This window comes from Alligator sinensis, unplaced genomic scaffold (assembly GCF_000455745.1).
Source record: "Alligator sinensis unplaced genomic scaffold, ASM45574v1 scaffold254_2, whole genome shotgun sequence".
NCBI classification, from domain to species: Eukaryota; Metazoa; Chordata; order Crocodylia; family Alligatoridae; genus Alligator; species Alligator sinensis.
Window position 1 is genome coordinate 104648 of NW_005842396.1, and position 21507 is coordinate 126154.

At 37.4% G+C, this 21507-nt stretch overlaps 1 protein-coding gene across 1 annotated transcript in view; it reads left to right on the plus strand.

Annotated features, from left to right (window-relative positions):
- Positions 1-21507, plus strand: part of LOC102372318 (TCR gamma alternate reading frame protein) — a 29072-nt gene that overhangs the window by 3740 nt on the left and 3825 nt on the right. The window contains exons 3-5 of the mRNA XM_025211241.1: positions 1412-1484; positions 1593-1887; positions 6417-6472. Coding sequence (XP_025067026.1) covers positions 1412-1484; positions 1593-1887; positions 6417-6472 — 424 coding nt within the window. The remainder of the gene's footprint in view (positions 1-1411; positions 1485-1592; positions 1888-6416; positions 6473-21507) is intronic.

Sequence of the window (21507 nt, forward strand, 5' to 3'; positions counted from 1 at the left end):
CCAAGTTCTACACACCAAGCCAGTTTAGCAAAGTATTTGTCAATGGCTCTTGGGATCCTTGGGGTGAATACAAGGAAGCAGAAGCCTACCTCACCTACCACATGCAGGATGTACAATGGCTAATTAGGATGTTCCTGAAAAACAAAAAAAATATTCATTATTTTAAGCCATCCAGTATTCCTTTACCAGCTTCTAGCCTCTCAGCTCCCCTGCAGAAACAACTCTGATATGTCCTCCTCCCTGAATATATTTCAAGCACACCAGAGACACTTCAGAGTCATTGACTGGGATGATCTAAAGTGGCTTCACTGATGAATCGCCAGCTTTGGCATGCATGAGAGGGAGTAGAAGGGGCCATGACCCTCTTCCTTCTATCTCTTGAGCAAATCTTAACAATTCTTGGAGTAGCAGGACATTGGCCACTGTTGTCCCCTTATTTTACCTGTGGCAGATTAGGGCACTATGCTTTATGGTTGTGTGGCATGGCTGATTGTGTAATTTTGATAATAGGTTAGATGACGGATTTGTATAGCATGATTTGAACAGGGGTGATCCTGCCTCAGGCAGGGGGTTGGACTACATGATCTCTAGAGGTCCCTTCCAGCCCTACTTTTCTATGATTCTGCTGCAAGTGTGTAGAGCGGAGGGGGGATTTCCTCAGCTTCTAACTATTACTCTTTGCAGAACACTTCAGGCATAGCTACTTCTAGATCATCTATGACCAATGCTTATCTAATCTCTTCTTGACAACCTCTAGTGATGGAGAATCTACAAATTCTCTAGGTCTAGGCAATTTAAAACTTACCAGGTATGGCGTGGCGTTCTTTAGTGCTGGCCATTTTCCAATCAAGAATGAATGCTTCTTTCCCCAAAAGTTTTGCTTTATTTCCATCAAACATTAATTCATGGAAATCTTATGAATCTATGAATTATGGTCATGTAGGAAGTGAGATTAGATGACAAACAACTGTCCCTTGTGGCAGTCTAATCATATTTCTTTTTATAAAAAAGAAAGTAAATCTATATATATAGTTATTTGGTTGTACAGTTTGACAGTGACCAAACAGTTCCCAAACATTTCACACATTTCACTGAGTTACATTTACATTCACATTACCACTTGCCACATCCTTTTTTTCCTTTTTCCCCCACACAATCCCCAAATCCACACCTGTACCCTAACCTACAGTCAAACCGTCCCCTTTCCCTTCAAAACATAATCATTGAATCAATGAAAAGTCCCGCCTTTTAAATTCTTACACAGAGCAAGAATACATCTAAATTGCCTTTCAATAGCTCATACAAGGCCAGGAGAGCTACCATTGGCTACTTAGCACATGAGTCACTCACTTCCTCTCTCCAAGTGCACCATTCTGTTTCAGATTAGAAATTCTCTTCCTCTGGGTCTCAGAACCAGGAGCACCATAATTTAGCTATCATGTTTCCACTGCAGGTTATTTTTCTTGCTTCGCTAATTTGCTCTTGTAAGTTGGCCCTTTACAAGGAGGAACACCAATGGACGATAATTTGAGATCCTTCAACTTCATTCAGTTTCATACTCATGACATCTTTGTCTCTTCCTCTTTTTGTAGATGGAGATGCTCTGGTGCTGAAACAATCAGAACCCTCCAAAACCAGGGAAGAAACTAAATCTGCATCTATTAAATGCCATGTTACTGGGACTACCACTGTTATACACTGGTATCGACACAAGCCTGGGGAAGGTCCAGAGCGGATTCTGTACTTGTCAGCCGGAAAAGCTGTCTATGACAAGGAGTCTGAGAAAAAGTTTTCAGCAAGACAGGAGTCTACTAAGGGCATGTATTCTCTGACAATACATGACATAAGTACAGATGATGCAGCTATGTATTATTGTGCCTCTTGGGATGAAGCACATTGTTAGCAAAGCATTGAGCAGCTGTACAAAAACCTTCTTTGTATTCTAAACCACGGGCTGTCAGATATTTGAAACCATGCCTGCATCCCTCACTAAGCTCTTCAGCTTGGAATCAGCTCCATATATTCCTTCCTAGCTTGCCCCATCAGCCAAGAAAAGACAACATACCATATAGCTCCTTTGGCAGACAATTGACAAATAAACAATGGGATCCCACCTGCCTAGACCGTAAAAGGAGATTAATAGTTCAATTGGGCAGCAATTTTCAGTTACTCTGTCTGGGGAACTGAGGCTTGCTTTGGGTGCACACTTACCAGTGTGTCAACAGACAAGAACCTCTAGGGCTGATAATAGTGGATGTGTGCTCAAAAAACCGCAGTCACAGGCAGAAAACTAAAGAAAGTTCTTCCATTTTGCTCAAGTAGAAAAATTCTCTGCAGTGAGTAGTTCTGACTAGAACTCAGTAAAAGATCACCTTGATGTTTCTAATACAAAAGTGTTGTGGGATCCTGTCAATCTACAGATGAATTCTGGACATGGTATTATAATCATTCTTACAAAGACCAATATGTACTTATACCAAACTTTACCTAAGTGATAACAATATATTATATGATGTGTTTGATGGATGGAAACTGCAATCTGGTGACAACATTTTACCTGACCCCATTGAAGCAATATGTTGTGCAATGAGTTAGCAAATAGATGGCCTTTATAGAAAGGCAGAATAAGATCAGTGCATGGCATATCATTAGGGGGCTATACTAGCACAGGGTGCACTAGACACTTGGCAGCAGACCTGTTCTAGATCTGAGACAGGGCAGTGGAATCAGATCTGTCATCTACACACAGTTTAACCTTGCCAGAAATGTAGCCCTACATGCCTGCAGCCAGAACCACCATTGGATGCTACTTAAAGGAGTCACTTCCTCCCTCTTTCTGTCTAAGGCTTTGTTTCATATTCCTGTTTCTCCCTTATATATTCTACCCAATTACTCAAGATGTTACTGCTGCAGGCTTTTTTAGTGACTACAGTTTGGTCTTGTAAGTCATTTTTTCCATTCTGCCCTTTTCAACTGGTGCTCATTACTGAGCAAAGAAGGCCTAGTTGCAGTCCTGAATGAAATCAGTGCTAGACTCCTGCAGCCGGGACTGCAGTGGTAATTGTGATTGAGGGAATATTAGCTTGATGGCCCAGTTTGGCCTGATGGAGCACTGGCCTGGGACTCAGAAACCTGTGCTCTGTTCCCTGTTTTGCCCCTGTGGAAGTGGGGGTCACTTGCTTCTTTTTGCGCAATGCTTTCCTTTTTGCAGTGCCAGCAATTATTTTCCCTGCTGTAAAAGGGGGAGAAGGATCCTTTTCCTTTATTAAGGGCTTTGGAAACCTCTGCTTGGAAAGCACTGGCTAAGTACCCCCATTGTTACACAGGCCATGTATCGCAGTGCCTCAGTCATTCCCTTTCACTTTTGTGGTGCAATCTCTGTTCCCTTTTTTCTAGATGAACATGCAAAAGTTAATCACCCAAAGTGCAGAGTTCAGAGGAGAAGGCAGGAGTGCATGTATGAACTGTGATATTACTGGCAACTCTCAAGGTATTGACAATACCATTATACATTGGTATCATTAGAGCCCTAACGGAATTCCAAAAATGTTCTGTACTTCACATTGGGAGAATCTTCTGAGGAGGACCTCTCTCTGCAAAACAGGTTTGCCCTTAGGGAAATATTCTCAAAAGTCCTGATGTATTTTCCAAACAAACAGTGCAAAGAAAATGGATGCCAGCATTACTGCTGTGCATACTGGGATATACATACTAACAGAGTGAGAAAATCATAGGCAATCTGCACAAAAAAAAAAAAAATCATCACACTGCAGTAAGTGCTTGAAACCACAATCACCTCTCTAATCCTTCCTCAGATGGGAAACTGCTACAGAAACTCTGTGGGTTTTTTTGACACCTGAGAAGAACAATATTTTAAAACTGATGTTCTGACATACACTTTGCTAATAATATCTAAAGTCATGATACCATAAACCCTGACTTCAGTATGTGAATGGTCAATCCCCTGAGATCAGTCGTGCACCCCTGGAAGTGCCAGCTGTGAAACTGGAAGTGCCACCGGAAGTGCACTTCTGGTTTTGCCAGTTTTGCTGCTGGCTCAGCGATCAGCCACTGGGGGGGATCCCAGGGATGACCCCCCCCCCATCAGCAATCTGGTGCCCCCCCAGACTCAGGAGGCACCAGGCACCCATGGCAACCAGGGTGATCAAGGGAATAGAAAGGCTTCCATACAAGGAGAGATTAAATAGGAGAGAGACATTTTTTAGAGAAAATACAACTGAGAGGGAAGTAGATATAACAAAGTTTACAAACTAATGAATGGTGAGAAGAATCATAGAATTGAAGGACTGGAAGGGACCTGTGAGATCATCAAGTCCAGTCCATCAATTACCACTCACTGAGATCGGCCGCTGAGCCAGTTGCCAACCTACCACACTGTAGCCTGATCTAGGCCTGTACTCTCCAACTTAACTGAGAGGATTTCATGGGAAACGGTATCAAAGGCCTTGCTGAAATCTAGGTAGAAGACATCTACCTCCTGTCTCATGTCCAGCTGGTTAGATACTTGGTCATAAAAGGATACCAGGTTTGTTAGGCACGACCTCCCCTTGACAAAGTCATGCTGGTTGTTTCTCAGTACTCCACCAGTTGTGAGCTTGTGGTTGATGGCCTCCTTGACAATTTTTTCAAAGATTTTTCCTAGGACCAAAATCAGACTGACTTGGTCTGTAGTTAGCAGGCTCATCCCTCTTTCCTTTCCTAAAGATGGGCACCATGTTAGCCTTCTTCCAGGCATTTGGGACTACTCCTGAATTCCATGACTCTTCGAACAGCCGCTCCAGAGGCACTGCTATGAGCTTGGCCATTTCTTTCAGCACTCTTGGATGCAGGTTTTCTGGCCCAGCCGACTTGAAAACACCCAAATGATCTAAGAGTATCTTCACCTGTTTGGGCCTGATTGGAATGCTGTCATCACCGTATTCTCTGCACCTCTGGATAGGTGACAAGTTCTCGCTTGGTTTCAGGAATACTGATGCAAAGTAAGAATTAAGGGGCTCTGCCTTTTCACGGGGGTCAACTGTGGGCTTCCCCTCCACATTCAGTGGGGGGGCCACAGTGGAGCTTGATTTTTTCTTGCTCCCTATGTACCTATAGAAGGATCTCTTGTCTTTAATTTCAGGTGCCAGCTTGACTTCCATGCATGCCTCGGCTTTCTTTGTCTCGTGTCTGCAGGGATTTACTATTTACTTTCTCTCACGATACCAGATCTAGGACACATGAGGAAATTATTAAGAAGTGGGTTTCAAACTAAAAGGAAGGGGTTTTTTTGGGGGGGGGGGAGGAGGGAGGGAATTGTTGTTCCCTCCCCCTGTAAAAAACCTGTGGGACTACTTTCCATAAGACATTGTAGAGGCTGACAGTATAACTGATGGAGCTAGACTGTTCTCAGTGGTGGCAGATGACAAAACAAGGAGCAATGGTCTGAAGTTGCAGGAAGGAAAATTTAGGTTTAGATATTAGGACAAACTTTCTCATTAGGGGGATAGTAAAACACTGGAACAGGTTAGCCAGAGAGGTTGTGAAATCTCCATCCTTGGAAGTTTTTAAGACCCAGCTAGACAAAGTCTTGGCTGGGATGATCTACTTGGGGATGGTCCTGCTTGAGCAGGAGGTTGGACTAGATGACCTCTTGAGGTCACTTTCAACCTGGATATCTTCAAGAGGAGACTAGACAGTCACCTTGCTGGGGTCACCTGACCCCCAGTTATCTTTCCTGCTTGGTGCAGGGGCCAGGACTCAGTGATCTTCTGAGGTCCCTTCCAGCCTTACAATCTATGAATCTATGAACCCTAATGTTCTATGATTTTATTATCCTAAGAGACAGCCAAAATATGTTGCCTATAGGACTCTTTGTAGTGGTCTGTACAGAACTGGCTTTTTTCCAGAATGCTGCTTCATTTCCTTCTGCTTAACTGTAGTAAGACAACTAAAAACAAATCATTATTTTACCATTATTTTCCCATGTAAGCAGTTGCTACAGCTGCAACAGAGAATTTATCTGATTGCTGACTGCAGGAAAGGTGGCCATGCTATTGTGCCTGAAAAGGCTTGTGATCCCCAAGTCAAATTCTCATTTAATAGGTGATCACATGTTGAAAACATGTTAAATCCATCTGACCTACCAGTCTCATAAAAATCCAAAACAGCAGTCCCTGCCTGGTTCCCATTTGAGGAAAATAGGTTGATGAGTTATTTAATGGAAAAGTCACAAAGATCTCAAATAGACCTGAATGAAGGCATGAAAAATCAGAAGTTAATTTTTAAACCCTCAAGGAACCAACAGTATTTCTTGTGAAGTATTCTCCCAGTGATTGGCTGGAGGGCTCAGTTTTTTCAACCATGAACCACCAGCTTCAGTTAAGTATGGTAACTTTTTGTACAAAGAAAAAACACTGTGCTACTACAACATGGATCAAATACTTTGGCACAGGAACCAAACTCGTGGTTTCTAGTAAGTATTTTGATTCTTATTTGGTTTAGTTGGGGGCTTTTTGGGGGGGTAAACTGTTGCAAGGGCAATTATTGGAAAGATAGACATAAATCAATTGAAGAAAATGAACCCAATATTATCAACGATTAGTGGATGGAGTTCCCATTGCCATTAGAGGATGGATTTAGGGAAATACGTTATCCTAATCTTAATAATATAAATCCTAATCTTAAATATATTATCCTAATCTTAATAATATAATTTCTGGGATGTTTATTGAAAACTTAATAAGGACTGAAGAGGTGGGCAATGAAGACATTGAAAATATAGGCTGAGGGGGGACCTTGTGACCATCTATAAACTCACTAGGGGGGACCAGAAGGGTTTGGGGGAGACCTTGTTTCCCCTAGCGCCCCCCAGGATAACAAGGAATAACGGCCACAAGTTGTTGGAGAGTAGGTTTAGATTAGACATCCGTAGGAACTACTTCACAGTCAGGGTGGCTAGGATCTGGAACCAACTTCCAAGGGAAGTGGTGCTGGCTCCCACCCTGGGGGTCTTTAAGAAGCAGCTCGATGCCTACCTGGCTGGGGTCACTTGACCCCAGTTTCCCTCCTGCCCAGGCAGGGGGTCGGACTTGAAGATCTACAAGGTCCCTTCCAACCCTGATTCTATGAAAATAGTGGTCCCAATTCATCCCTGGTGCAATGATGTTGATAAGATGAAAACACCTGAATATTTACAGAATAAGTTACAAGTGAAAAAGCAGATGGAAAACAGAAAAGTTTATTATAGGCAGGATGGTACCAGGTCTGCATCCCATAATGTCTCGGATTGAAATTAGCTAGGAGGTGAAATATCCCATGGTTCATGTTATACTGAAAGGACCATTTCCCTCTTGCATATATAAGTATGTTTACAATATATAAAAATGTTAGAAACAATAATATAGGTTATAATTTCAAGGTTGATTACATATAATGATGTTCATATTATATTCTCCAGGAAATGTACACTATTATCAAAATCATATATCATAACCATATAAAACAAACTGACACTATGAATTTTTAAGTTGTCACAAGTTGAAGTTAATGAAAGGACTTGATTGAACTTTGGGTGAATTCCTGGTCATTCTTTTGAAACATTCTACACAATTGTATTGCCAAGAAGTCATGTAAGTCAAGGAGCTGAAAGCATTTTAGCAGAAAGAACTAAATTCAAATGTAAAAAGTGCTTGAATTCAGTTGAATATACAATGGCATTTCTGGTAACTCTTGTCTAGATTGTGTCTTTTTAAAATACTGATCTCAGATTTTCTTTGGTTGAAATTCATACCTTGAAGATTAATTAGTTTTTGTAGACATTACAAAAATGTGCATCAGAAGTAAAGCACTTTGGCAAAAGCACCAAGTTGATGGTTTCAAATAAGTCTCAAAAGATGTTTCTCCTTAAAGCCTGCTCTTGCTGTCTGATAAAAATGTCAGATTCAAGTACTGGGGGCCCTTATTTCATTCACAAGCCAGTTTAGCCCTGTGAGAAGTATTCCAAAAATGTTAAGATACCGTTAAAGATCTATTTCTAAATTTTAGGTTGAGATTCTGTAACGAGTTGCTCATTCATTTTACCTTTTAAGAAAGGTAGAGGCAATGTTAGTAAACAAAGCTATTCTGAACCACTAATACTGGATATTAGTAAAAAAAATTCCAAAGGCTCAAAGCTTTAGACCATGTTTATAAAACAAATGTAACACGGTCTTTTTTTTCTCAAACCCCACTGTAGTTAACCACCCATATCTGTTTTCCACAGCAAAATTCAAACTGTACTTGGGCAGCAAAATCCTGATGTCAGTGACAAAACTCCCAGTGGTTCTCCTAAAACTCTAGGATTATACTTATAGTAGGATACTATACTAATAAAAGCCTTAGTTCAGGAAGGCCTTTAAGTATGTGTTTAAAAGCTACTTCTATTAAGCAAAATACTTAAGCATGTGCTTAAATGTAAGGTCAGATGAGAACTAAACTTAGTAAGATCATACAGATTCCATACAGCAACGGGGGACAATAAGATGGTTATTTAGCTGATAATTTATTCCTGTTAGGGTAACTAATGCCTGAAGGTATTTCTAAGGAAAACATATTTTCTACCTGGAATTTATCTGTTTATATAAAATGAAAGAAATTACCTAAAATTATTTCCAAAATCAATCCCATTGTAGCAGCTATATTTTACTCTTAATCTTTATAACAATCTTCTTTAATTTGTGAGTGGTTATTCATTATGAAATTAAAGCAGTACACAGACTAATTTTTTAACCATAGCCTAGGGACCCCAATTTAAAAAGCAACTTATTCCTTTCTATGAATATTTAAAATCAAATATTTATAATATTAACCGTGCTGGGTCCAGATTAGGGAGAGATTTAAAAAGGCATTGTGACATCTAAACTATGATTGAAATTCAATCATTAGGTACCATTTATATTCTTGAAAATCTCCCCCCACTGGTTTTTCATCTTACAAGTATTCTCTTTACTTAATATTTTTGAAGGTGGGAAAGAAATGTAAATAGTGATTTTTTTTCTTTTAAAAGTGATCCCTACTATTTATCACCATAAAAAAGATTAGGTCTGTATAGATATTTGTAAAGGATTTACCCACTGTGATACAGCTAGTACTGGCTATTCTTTCAAGGTATTTGGCTCTGGTACAAGGCTTGTTGTATCAGGTAAGTTGCCTGCTAATTACTGTCTTCCACAGATAAAAAAGATTTTTGTGATCATAGAAAAATGTTTTGATCCACAGTCTTCTTAAAAATTTAAATCACAATCTTTTCTGTGGGGCTGGGCAAAATCATTTCTTGTTGACTTTAATGGGTACTGAGGGCTAGATCCAATTTTGGATCTGAAACCAGATGTATCAACTTTTTGGTCTGGGGGCAAACCTGAAATATTCTCTGATCGATTTAAAATGTATTTGGTTTCAAGATGATGACTGTCTAAAGATCAACTGTTGGGCAACATTTTTTCATGGCTTTATCTATAGGAAGATACAGGTTTTTGAGAACAGTGTCATATAAATCTGTACTTGCTCTTCAATTAAAACTTATAAATGAGCATACCATTAAGCAGATGTGAAATAAGCGGTGGTAGCAAATATCCTGCTTCTCCATAAAAATAATGGAGTTGAATGTGTCGTGGTGAGTATATTCACAGTTGAATTCTTTCTTTGGTTACGCTAGTATAAAGGAAAAAATCTAGCTCCAAGTATTGCTGGTTGGCACAGGAGTGTGACTGTGGCTCAAGCATTCTTATTATTCTTTACACAATATGCACTCAATTGCCTTCACCCTCCAATTATGTGGCCATTTATACTAATGCAAAGTTGAAGGAAAATGCTTTCACTCCACCACATGCTGGTGTAAAAAAGTGCACAAATACAGGGCACATCAGGTTGTTCCTCTTTAAGAATCACTCTAGGCACATTTATAAAATAAAAAAGACTAGAACTGCCACAGTCAAGTACTCTAAAACTTATTCATTTCATAGGCAAGATTATCTTAGTTCATTACTGACTTCAAGGCAAGGTAACATTTTGTAATGCTGCCTGTTAAAAAGAATAAACTATCAATATAATTCATTCTCAATATATCAGATCAGCATGTTGCTTTAAGTCAGTTATCTCTGAGATAAAGTGTAGTATTATACTGCTAATCTATGTAATTTACAAAAAAAAAATATTCTTACATCTTTTTTTATTTTGGAGCAAAACTCCTGTAAATTTACCAAGAGCTTTGACTGAGTAAAGAACACAAAATTGGACCCACGTTGTCAGTCAACATGACACTGTTTATAAGATTTCCTTGGATATTGAAAGTATAGGATACAATAAAACAATTAAGATAAATATCAAATACAGGCTAAAATTGCTCCCCCAGAGAAAAATAGAGAGAACAGTGCAAGTGGGCATAACATGAATTCATTAGGAATTTTGTCTGGGCTGAATTTGACTGCAGATCCTATAGGTCTTATATAGGAGCTTTCATCTTTTCAGTGTGCATGAAATGAAATCCAGGCTCTGTTGAGGTCAATGCAGAACTCCCATTGAGATCAAGGGGGCCAGGATTGAACCCATGTTGTATAACTTTATATTTCAGTTAGGACAATGTTATCCACATGTGTGCAGAACAAGCAAAAACTGCTTTTGAGGTCAAATGTAGTTAATGAACCTGCTTTTATTCTCAGTTGAGTAATCCTTTTTTTAAAATTGGCTTTATTCAATTGATTAGCATGAAATGTTTTGAGAAGAAATAGATTACAGGTGTTGCATATATTCATGATAACTAAGGTTGAAAAATAAATTGATATTTTCTTCATGCATTTGGTTGGGTGCACTGGCTCTCCCTTGTTCCTGTTCATACTTTGTGGGTTAAGATCCAAGCCTTTTTAGTAGAAATATCCCATGTGGTTTTTGTAGTAATATGCAACACCGTGGACACTGAAAAAGTCTTCGGTACAGGCACGAAACTTGTTATATCCAGTAAGTTTTTAGAACAATTATTTCAGCATTTTGATAGTGGCTAAATCTACTATATGAAGCTTGATAATTCATTTTATAAGTCAAGAATAGACTGGGAGCAATATTTATCCCCTCATAACCTCATGTGGATGAGATAGGGGTCTGGGACAGACATTGCATAAACCAGTTTCACCCAAATCAGGTAAGTCTGATATTAGATTCAACCAGGTTCATCTCAAACCAATTTCAGCCATTTTGAAACTGGTTTATGTGCACTGAATTTATGTTCTGTTACAGGTTTAAACCAGTTTCTGATCACTTCGACCAGTTTGTATGTAATGTCTGTCCCTAGCCTTAAAGATTACTTTTCTAACTCTCTTCTTAAAGGTGCTAACCAGTTTGGTGCTAACCAATAAAGTAAACACCTTGCCATACCTTCTGCCTGGCTTCAGGCTGATGTGGCTAACCATCTCTCTAACATGCACATTTTTATACATGAAAATACAGCCCTACCTGTTTGTGACTAAATACTTTCAATATATGCCTAAAAGGTTCCAAACAGTGAATTTCTCTTTTAAATCAATGCCACCTATTCCTCAAAGAGCAGTAGAATTTACTGACATTAGACCTTAGACTCTTTTCCATCTCTAAGCTCTGCAAGTCTTTCTTGTGACTAATAGTTCTGATTTTCTGGGGAATAGTAATCTGTTGGAAAAAACAAACCCAGCTCCAGTGTGGGGCAACTTGTGCACAAGTACACGTGAGCTAAGCCCAGAGCACTTGCAGTAACTTAAAAAAAATCTACCAAATATTAGCGGTGTACTAGACACAAGCATACAATTGGCAATTATATTTCTTAGTTTGAGAGACTGAGCTCTTAGTATTTCCATACCCTGTGTGAAGACTGATAAGCTAACAGGACAAGATCCACATCTTTCTAGTGTCTTTAAGACATCAAAAACCTGTAAAAGTTATCAAGGTTCTGTTATTTTGCACATTACCCAGAGGATATATTTTCCTGTTAATTAGGTTACAAAACCAGTTTATTAAAAGCATTTCTTGCTGCGCAGGTAAACTGAAGTAAACAAACAAACAAACATTGCCACTAGTATATGACTAGTTTTAAAGGTCTTACATATTGAGGGACAGCTACAGGCTATGTTCTAACGTTCACTCTGCTATGCAGGAGTAATTTTCACCAGGAACAAACTAAATATAACCACATCCAGAGTAGGTTTCATCCACTCAAGGCAAGTTAGGGTCTAAAGTCTAAGCATTATTCACAAGGCAACATCTTAGCTACCTTCTTTTCAAAGTAGCTTCCCTATCAGCTATTGGGTAATAAAAAAAAAATAACTCTCATCATCATTTTACATATAAGCAGTCACTAGAGCTGCCTCAGAGAATTTCTCTGAGTGAAGACTATAGGAAAGGTGGCCCATGCTATTGTGACTGAGAGGGCCTGTGGTCCATAAGACAAATTCTCTTTTAATCAGTGGATCACACAAAGAAAACATTTGAAAGTGTCTGACCAATCAATTTCCTTACTCCATTAAAATAAAAAAGGAGCTCCAACTGGTTCTCATTTTTGGAAAAATAAGTTGATGGGTATTTAATGGAAAAGTTGCAAGGATCTGAAAACAGAATAACATTGAATAGAGGTTCACTAGAATGAAGGCACAAAACTGACATTCATTCAGTTTTTCAAACCCTCAAAGAACCAAGAGTATATCTTCTGAAGTATTTTTCCAGTGATTGGTTGGAAAGCTCAGGTTTTTTTTAAGCCATGAATGACCAGCGGCTGTAGAGTAAGTTCTTGTACAAAGAGAAAACACTGTGCTACTGCAACACGGACAAAATACTTTGGCACAGGAACTAAACTGGTGATTTCTCGTAAGTATTCTGATTCCCAATTAGTTTTTCTTTTGGTAAATGGTAGCAAGGGCAATTACTAAAAAAAGTACATAAATCAATAGAACAAAAGCATATTATCAATGATTAGTGTATGCCATTCCCATTGACATCAGGGGATAGACTGAGGGAAATATATGAATCCAAAGGACATGGTGGGCACAAAATAATATCTGTGGAATCTTGATTGAACTGAGGAGATGGGTAATGAAGACATTGAAAATACTGGTCCCAATTCATCCTTAGTGAAATGATATTGAAAGAATGAAAACATCTGAAAGTTTAGAGAATAAGCTTCAGGTGCGAAAGCAGATGCAAAACTGAAAAGCTTGTATGGACAGGGCTGTATCAGGTTTGTATCATGTTAAAAATTGGGAAGGAGGTTTGCCAGGAAGTGAAACATCCCTAGCGTCGTTTCCCACCTTGTGTATATAATTGTATTTATAATATATAAATGATAAACGCAGTACTATATAGGTTCTAATTTCAAGGTTATGTACATATAATAGTGTTTATATAGTGCTCTCTAAGAAACGCACACTATTACCTAGATAATATATTATAAGCATATTAAAATATCAAATGAAGCAGTGAGACTGTGAATTCCCAAGATGTCACGAGTTGTAGTTGACAGAATTTATGGTGAATTCCTGCTCAGCCTAGCAAAACATTCTATGGCAACCACTTTGCCATGAAGACATGAAAGTCAAAGTGCAGAAAGCACTGGCAGAGAAAAAAAATTACAGAAACATTTTTAAAAATGCATAAATTCAGTTTAATGCACAATGTAGTTTCTAGTATGTCTTGTTTAGATTGCACCTTTTTTAAAATGTGGACTTCAGATTTTTAGCTGGTTGACATTCATGCCTTGAAGAATCATTAATTTCTGTAGAGGATTAAAACAGTGTGCATCAGGGGTAAAGCAGTTTGGTACAGGCACCCAGCTGGTGGTTTCAAGTAAGTCTCTCAATCTTTTCTTAAAGCGTTTTTGCTGTCTGATACAAATCCAAAAATGTCAGAATCAAGTACTGGCAACCATTACTTTATTTCCCAACCTGTTTAGCCCTGCTAATTATTGGTAGGTAAAAAGTATTTGTTAAAAAACTGTTTTAAAGCCACTCTTAAAGCTCCCTTTGTAAAGAATATAAATCCATACCCTGAGTTTGATTTTGTAAGGAAATAAGCATTCAATTACTTTTTAAGAATAGTAAAGCAGTAGCATGGTGGTGTTTTTAATAATAGCTCATCTGAAATATTAGTATTGGACATTGGTAACAGAAAATCTATTTAAAAGCCTTGGACCATCTATATAAAGTGGCACTACAAAGGATTTATTTTCTCAGAGCACAATGTATTCAACAAGTGATGTCTGCTATCTATGGCAAAAATTAAATTGTATTTAGACCTCAAAATCCTGATGCCAGTGAAGTAAATAAAAAAAGCCTCAGTGATTACTCTAGACCTTGGATTTCACCTGCGGCAGTCTCCAATTCAAAAATAAGTAGTTACCCCTAACCAGTAAGAATGAGGTAAAGTACCTGGAGATATTGTTAAGCCTTACCACACCGTGGATGATATAAAAATATTTGGAAGTGGCACCAAGCTTATTGTTACCAGTAAGTATGAACTATTCAATTTATGAAGTGTTATATACCATCCATTTAGTTCCCAGGCATAGGATGAGGTGAGGTTCTACTTCCAGTAACCTCAATGAAAACCGAGGGTGCTGAACCTCTTGTAGCTACTTAGCTGTACAGGATACATTTATAATAATAAAAGCATAACAAAATTGTCTTTTCCTTCCTAATGAATGTCCCAATCCAAGAAGGTTTTTAAGTATGTGTTTAAAAGCCATCTCAACTCGGCAAAATATTTATTGTTATTTTTGCTGGTTTGGGATATTAGGGGATTGAATGAGACTTCTCTGCCTTAAATGAAGCATATACTACTATCTGGATACTGCTAAATTGTCCTTGGTAGGACAACTGTTTCTTAAAAAAGAATTATCTGCCTACATCGAGTGGAAGAAATGACCCAAAATTATTCCTAAAATTATTCTCACTGTAAGGGCTATATTTTTCTCTGATCTAAATGAAAGTATATTTTGATTAGCAAGTGGTTTTTCATTATGGAATTAAAGCAGTATACAAACTAATATTTGTTAACCACAGCCTGTGGGCCCTAATTTGAAAAATACATTGTTCCTCTTTTATGGATATTCAAGACCAAATATATAAAATCAAACTCATGTTGTTTAGAGAGAGATTTTAAAAGGCATTTAAAATATGACTGAATGTTCAGTCCTTAGTTACCATTTGTATCAGCAAAAATCTCCCCCCACAAGTTTCTTTATCTTACGAGCACATTCCTTATTTGATAATTTATTTGAAGGTAGGAAAGAAAGGTAAATAGTTTTTCTTTAAAAAGCTGTCTCTACTATTCATCCACCTAAATAGAATAGATTTGTATAAATATTTGTAAAGGACAGTGATACATATAGTGGCTCCTTTATCAAAGTATTTGGCTCTGGTACAAGGCTCATTGTATCGGGTAAGTTGCCTGTTAACTATTGTTACCCGAAGATAAAAATGCTTATTGTTATCTTAGGAAAATTCTGTTATCGAAGGTAAGGCTAAAAATGTATAGCATTATTTTATGAGAAACTAAGCGCTCTCTTTGTGATGACATTTGCTCCCCCAAACAAAAACAAAGTTAATAGTGCACACTGATAATGTTCTAATGATTTTAAATCATTATGCATTATTTCAGGCTTGAATTTCATGACAGATTTAGTTTTCTCTTAATAGTTGGAACAAAGGGAAATTAAGGTTCTATTGAGATCAGTAGCAGAACTCACATTGTCATCAATGCAGCCAGGATTTCTATACAACTGTATATTTTTGTGGGGACAGGGTCATACACAGGTATATAGAACAAACATACGCTACTTTTAAGGTCATATGTAGTAAATTAAACTGATTATATTCTTAAGCAATCACTCCTTTTTTAAAAAACTGGCTTTACTCCATTGATTATAAAATAATTGCTCCAGACTTGCAGCAAAGTAAGTGAGAGCTGAGTCAGGGTTTCTTTAGAGTTTTTGATTTGTGAAATAGCTAAGTAAAAAAATAGGAAGTAGAATCAAACTTATCGGTGTCAGCAATTTGACAAAAAAAAATAATGTCTTTTCTTGTAACTTTATCCTTTGTGGTACTAGTCATCATCATTAAGTCAACCCAAATTAAAGGGGGTTGATTAAATCAACCCAACTTAAAACTAGAGGCTTCTGAAGGCAACTTTCTAGAAAAACTTCTCAGGGGAGAAGTCAAGGACTAAATTGGAGACTGAATTATCTTTCAGTATCTAGGGAGTTTTTAATTCAGGACAGAAATGTAGTGGTTTAGTGAGATAGCATGAGGAAGCTTTGCCACTACTGTGTCTGTTCTGGGGAAAAGAAAAGAAGACTATAATCTATAATGCAGTCTATCTGATAATGCTGAAGAGCACTTTGCTACTGTTTTCAAACAATAAGAAAAAACCACAAACTATTCACCAAAACCTAATGTCAGTTTTTTCATAGCAGAAATAAAGGCAAATATATTTGGCCTGCTTTTTAAAGCTACACCTCACATTATACTGCAGAGGCAAAGTTACCTGAATTCCATAAAATAAATAGCATTAAGAACACATTGATCAGTACAGATCACTAATTACAAGTATAATGTCCTCACAATTGGCAATTGATAGTTTAAGTCTTCTGTTGTCTAATGTTGATGAAAACTTTTTCTGCATTTTCAAATTTGACTCTAGATACTGATTTTCTACATTACTGCAGAAAAACAAAATACATTGTTTCTTGAGAAACATTTAAAGGCCAAATCCACTGCCTATTGGCCACAAAAGAAAAGAAATGCAAGTTAATGGCAGAATGTAACAGGAAATCGCTAGCGACGTATGTTAGCAAGCAGGACAGGTAGACCCATTAAAAAAAAGAAAATAAAATTCATTACAATTGTTACTACCTCGAATCCTGGCTGACAACTTTAACAGCAATACCAAGGATTTAACAAACAATTATTTTACCATTTCACCCTTTTGATATCATCTTTGGAAACTGGTTCCAAACTTTATAAAAGTTTTTGCAAAGCATTCAGACACAGTGAGAGTGGTTATACTAAAATCTTTGGCTCCGGCACAAAGCTTGTTGTAACAAGTAAGTATCTGATTTGTGATTATATAAAATCTGCAGATGAGAGCTTGCAGAATGGAAAAGTAGCATAATGAATCTGTTTAGTATGTATATATGACACTTACATAGGGAATTCACAGTAAAACAGGTGATATATCAGACTTCTGTGCTCATAAAGTTTCTTTTATTCATCCTGGGTCAAACCCAATGGTTCTCACCTCAGAACGGGAGACCATTCAGAGGTCTGTCCTCTTTATGGGGGGTAGAAGGCTGAGAAAGCCACAGACACTGTGCTAATTAATCCCAGGGCACCAAAGGGTAGTGGGGATTTGGAGGCAAGGGACTAGAGTGAGGAAAGGTCATGGTCAGTCAGTTTGTAGAAAGAACATTGAATATTTCCAGTGATTATGCAGATGTCCTGTGCACAACCTGTTTATTCAGGTTTAGTATAACTAGATCAGTATTTGGTCTCATGTGTCACAAGATGATTACAAGGATGTAATGAATACTTGGGGGACATAAGAAATTATGGCCAAAATCCTAGCCCACTGAACTCAAGCAGAGTTTTGCCATTGAATTCAGTGGAGACAGGATTTTACGTTTCCTTTCCATCTTTCTCTTGTGGCAGTGGGCAGCTGGAAGGTCTGGTGGAGCATGTACAAATAAATGAGTAAATGCTACGTAGTTCATGAGCATTTGCGCATTCACTCCAAAATCACCACTACCAGCACTAGAGTACAGGTGGATGGGAATTCCAAGTGTTATCCAACATCCAAGCAAGTTAATATCAAGATTCCCAATTACTGCAACAAAGGTATAATTAAGCTCATAATGTAGCTGTGATCCCAATCCTGAAGCTGCAGATTTAAAATTGACTTCCAATGGGAGTGTAGGCTGCCTAGTGCCATCAGTACAGATCTCTCACAAGCTCTTCATTCTGTTCAATAGCATGGCACAGGCAGCATAAAATATTTTTGTCAAAGAAAATTCTAAATTGCAAAGCAGTTAAATGGACATGATAGTTCTCAATGAAATTCCTTATGTTGGTACCACTGAGAACTATCACATTCATAGATATGCATGGCTACTGCATTTAGAAAAAACACTTAAACCCATCTGTACAGAAATTTTAAGGGGTTGGGAAGAAGTAATGTGAACATGAAATAGATCACTTGATGTTATATAATATACTTAGCATTGTAGAAATTATATTTTTGGTTTATCCTGACATTTTAAACATGCAGTCAGTATACAGACAATCATACTAGACAACACATCCGAGCTGAATTTAAATGAAATGTCCTTCTTTCTCAATGCAATCAGGCCCAAACCAGAAAATACAGGCATCTAACATTATGCCCTAAGCAACAAATTCTTCCTTGGTTGGATAAATGAAAGATTTGTCTAAAAGAGAATTTAAAAGCTCCAAAATGAATAGTAATAGCATCGAATAAAGGGGTTAAATATATTTGCATTAACTAAGACTAAAAAATACATTGGCAATTTCTACATGTAATTTGGTTGGATGAACTGACTCTCCTTTCTGCCTATTCACCCCATGTTGGTTAAGATCTGATCCTTCTTTAGTAGAAAAGTCTTCTCCATTTTTTTGTAATGATGTGCAGCGCTGTGGGAGCTGGGAAACTCTTCGGTGCAGGCACAAAATTAGTCGTATCCAGTAAGTTCTTACAATAAATCATTTAAAAGTTTCATAGTGGTAAAATCTATTACACGATGGTTGATCATTTACCTTGTAAGTTAAGAGACAGAGAGAGATAAAGCCATATTAGAAGTGTACTAGCTTATTAACAATGATACTATCTTAAGTTGTTGGCCAATGGCACAAGTAGCAATAATACTTTCTTTTAGGGGATTCAGTAATGTAAGATGCTAGGTAACTTGAATTCCTATTGCCTGCAGTATGGATGTAGCAGGAGTACTTTACTTTTTGCCATTTGCACTATGTGCTCAACCCAATTTTCACTTTGAAAAATTAGCGTTTACTTTGTTTTTGAATTCTAAATGCAGAGTGGATTTTGTTCTCAAATGGTAAATCAGTATGATAGCTTACTACAAGAAGAAAAAGCACATTGTAAACCCAAAGATATGAGTTGTAGAGCATTATGTACAACCTAACTGAGCAATTCTAACTCTTGAAAATTGGAAATAGACTACTTAGAAATGAAGGCAGAAGCATAGGGTTCAAATTTCCTCAGAGGTGTATATAAAAATTAACTTATCACTTAAAGCATTTATTAGAAATTTCCACTTCAGCTGAGCAACAAGGCATTTTGAAAAGTTAAGTGGGACCAAAACAACAGATGGTTCAACAGCAAAAATTGCTTCAAAATTAAAGGTCTGTTCTCTATAACGCAACAGAGTCAAACTCAAAGCCAGTGGAAAGAGTCCCATTGACTTCGGTTAATTCTGGATCAGACTAAAACGTTCTATGTATACATTGGCACATCTGTTTTTGTAAACAATTACTGTGTGTATGCATGCAAAATTCAGAATTTATTTTAGATATATACCTAGATGTATGTGCCTACAGGAATCCCCAATTTAGACTCATGCATGCTGTAAAACAAGACACTTGACAGTGACTTTACCCTTGAAAGCTCAGAGTCATGATGTCTAAGAGATACCCAAAAATTGTGAGGTTTTGCAAAGAGCAGTGTCACTAGGCAGGATCCAATGTAAAAAGTTTTATGAACCATCCATACAACTTGAGGGAGTATATAATTTTGAAACCTACTGTATGGTCAAGTCCTGTTTTCCTGGGAGTTTTTCAGCACATTTGAAATGTAAAACAGCACCAAACCAAGTATGTAGTGCTGAATAACCATGCTTGTAATCTCAAAGAACAACAAACACAACAACAAATAAATCAATCCACTTTTTTGACAATCCATGAACATGTAGCGAGGACAAATTAATTGAGAAAACTTACAGATTCTTTTGTTGCTGTTGTTAGAAAATCTTGTGCAACGGCCAGCTTAATTTGTTTCTAAACAAAAAATCATCCAAAAATGTGCTTAACACAACCCTAAGTACAAGGTTTATAGTTTGATTCAGTCCAAAACTGTTTCAGGGAACTGTAGAATAACCTGTATAAAAATAAGGTGAATACAGTAAAAGAGGTTTAGTTTTTATCACTTTAGTAAAAGATTTACAAATGTTGACACTATTTAGGCTTTCCATAGTGCATAATATGCAGGTCTATACATTTTTGCAAGATGGAGGAGTGCTGTATATTTTTAATTCATTTCTGTACAGTTGACCAAACAAAGGCTAGAATGCCAGCCATTTTGTTTGGTGAAGTATAGATACATTTTTTAAATGAACGCTAACTTTTGCTTGCAATTAAGATTAGACACAAACAGAAAATACAAAGGAAATAAGCATTTAGTTTCAAATTAAAATCAGATATTTAATAAAAGCAACCTCTGCTTTGTTGTACATGCGTACAGTCAGGATGCTGCTGTTCAGGGGACAGTAGCCTTTAGCAGTTTGCTGAGCTGTGAACCTCATACTCTTTGGGTTTTATCACAGGGAACAAACAAGGGACAGATATATTAGGTACACTGAAATAGGTTCACTACTTGTCATAATGAGTATGTTAAGTATACTCTTTAGCATTATTTTTTTTAATTGTCAACACTGTAGCAAAGAGCTGACCCTTTGGATGCACACCTTTTTCTTTTTGGCATGGTTCACTATAACCAGTTCATATGCTTACGTAAAACTAATTATGACAGTACTTGCATCTCTTCTAGTTCAAAATCTCCATGGGTTTGGTTTGGTTTTTTACCCAGGTCTATAATTTGGCAGGAATTCTGAAATGCCCAAAAGAAAGTGATGTTTTTTGTGTTCGTTTCCAAAGTGACAATTCTATGGCAGAATTATTTGAAAATAATGTCTGAGATAGTGTAGAACTTAATTGATTGCATCTCCCACTCAAATTCATTGTTCAGTATTAAAAACAGCACATCTGAAATTTGGCACACCTAAAATGTAAGACTGAATGGAATAAGTTAAGTACTGCTTCAAAACCATAGTTTAATATTCAAAGAACACCAGATACAGCAACACAACAAGCAAACAAAATCAATCTGCCTCTGCTGGAAATCCCTGAATTTTTGGTTAGAAATCTGATATGATGGCTGTCTTCATTTGCCTCTTAAACAAAAATCAAACAAACAAGGATCTTAAGTACAAGGTTTAAAGTTTGATTTAGTCCAAAACTGTTTCAGGAAACTCTAAAATAACCTGTATAAAATAAGGGGAAAGCATTTTAGTAAAAGAAGCTTTTAAAAATGACGTTGACACTAACCAGGCTTTTCATAATGAATGACTTTATTCATAGATTCATAGATGTTAGGGTCGGAAGGGACCTCAATAGATCATCGAGTCCGACCCCCTGCATAAGCAGGAAAGAG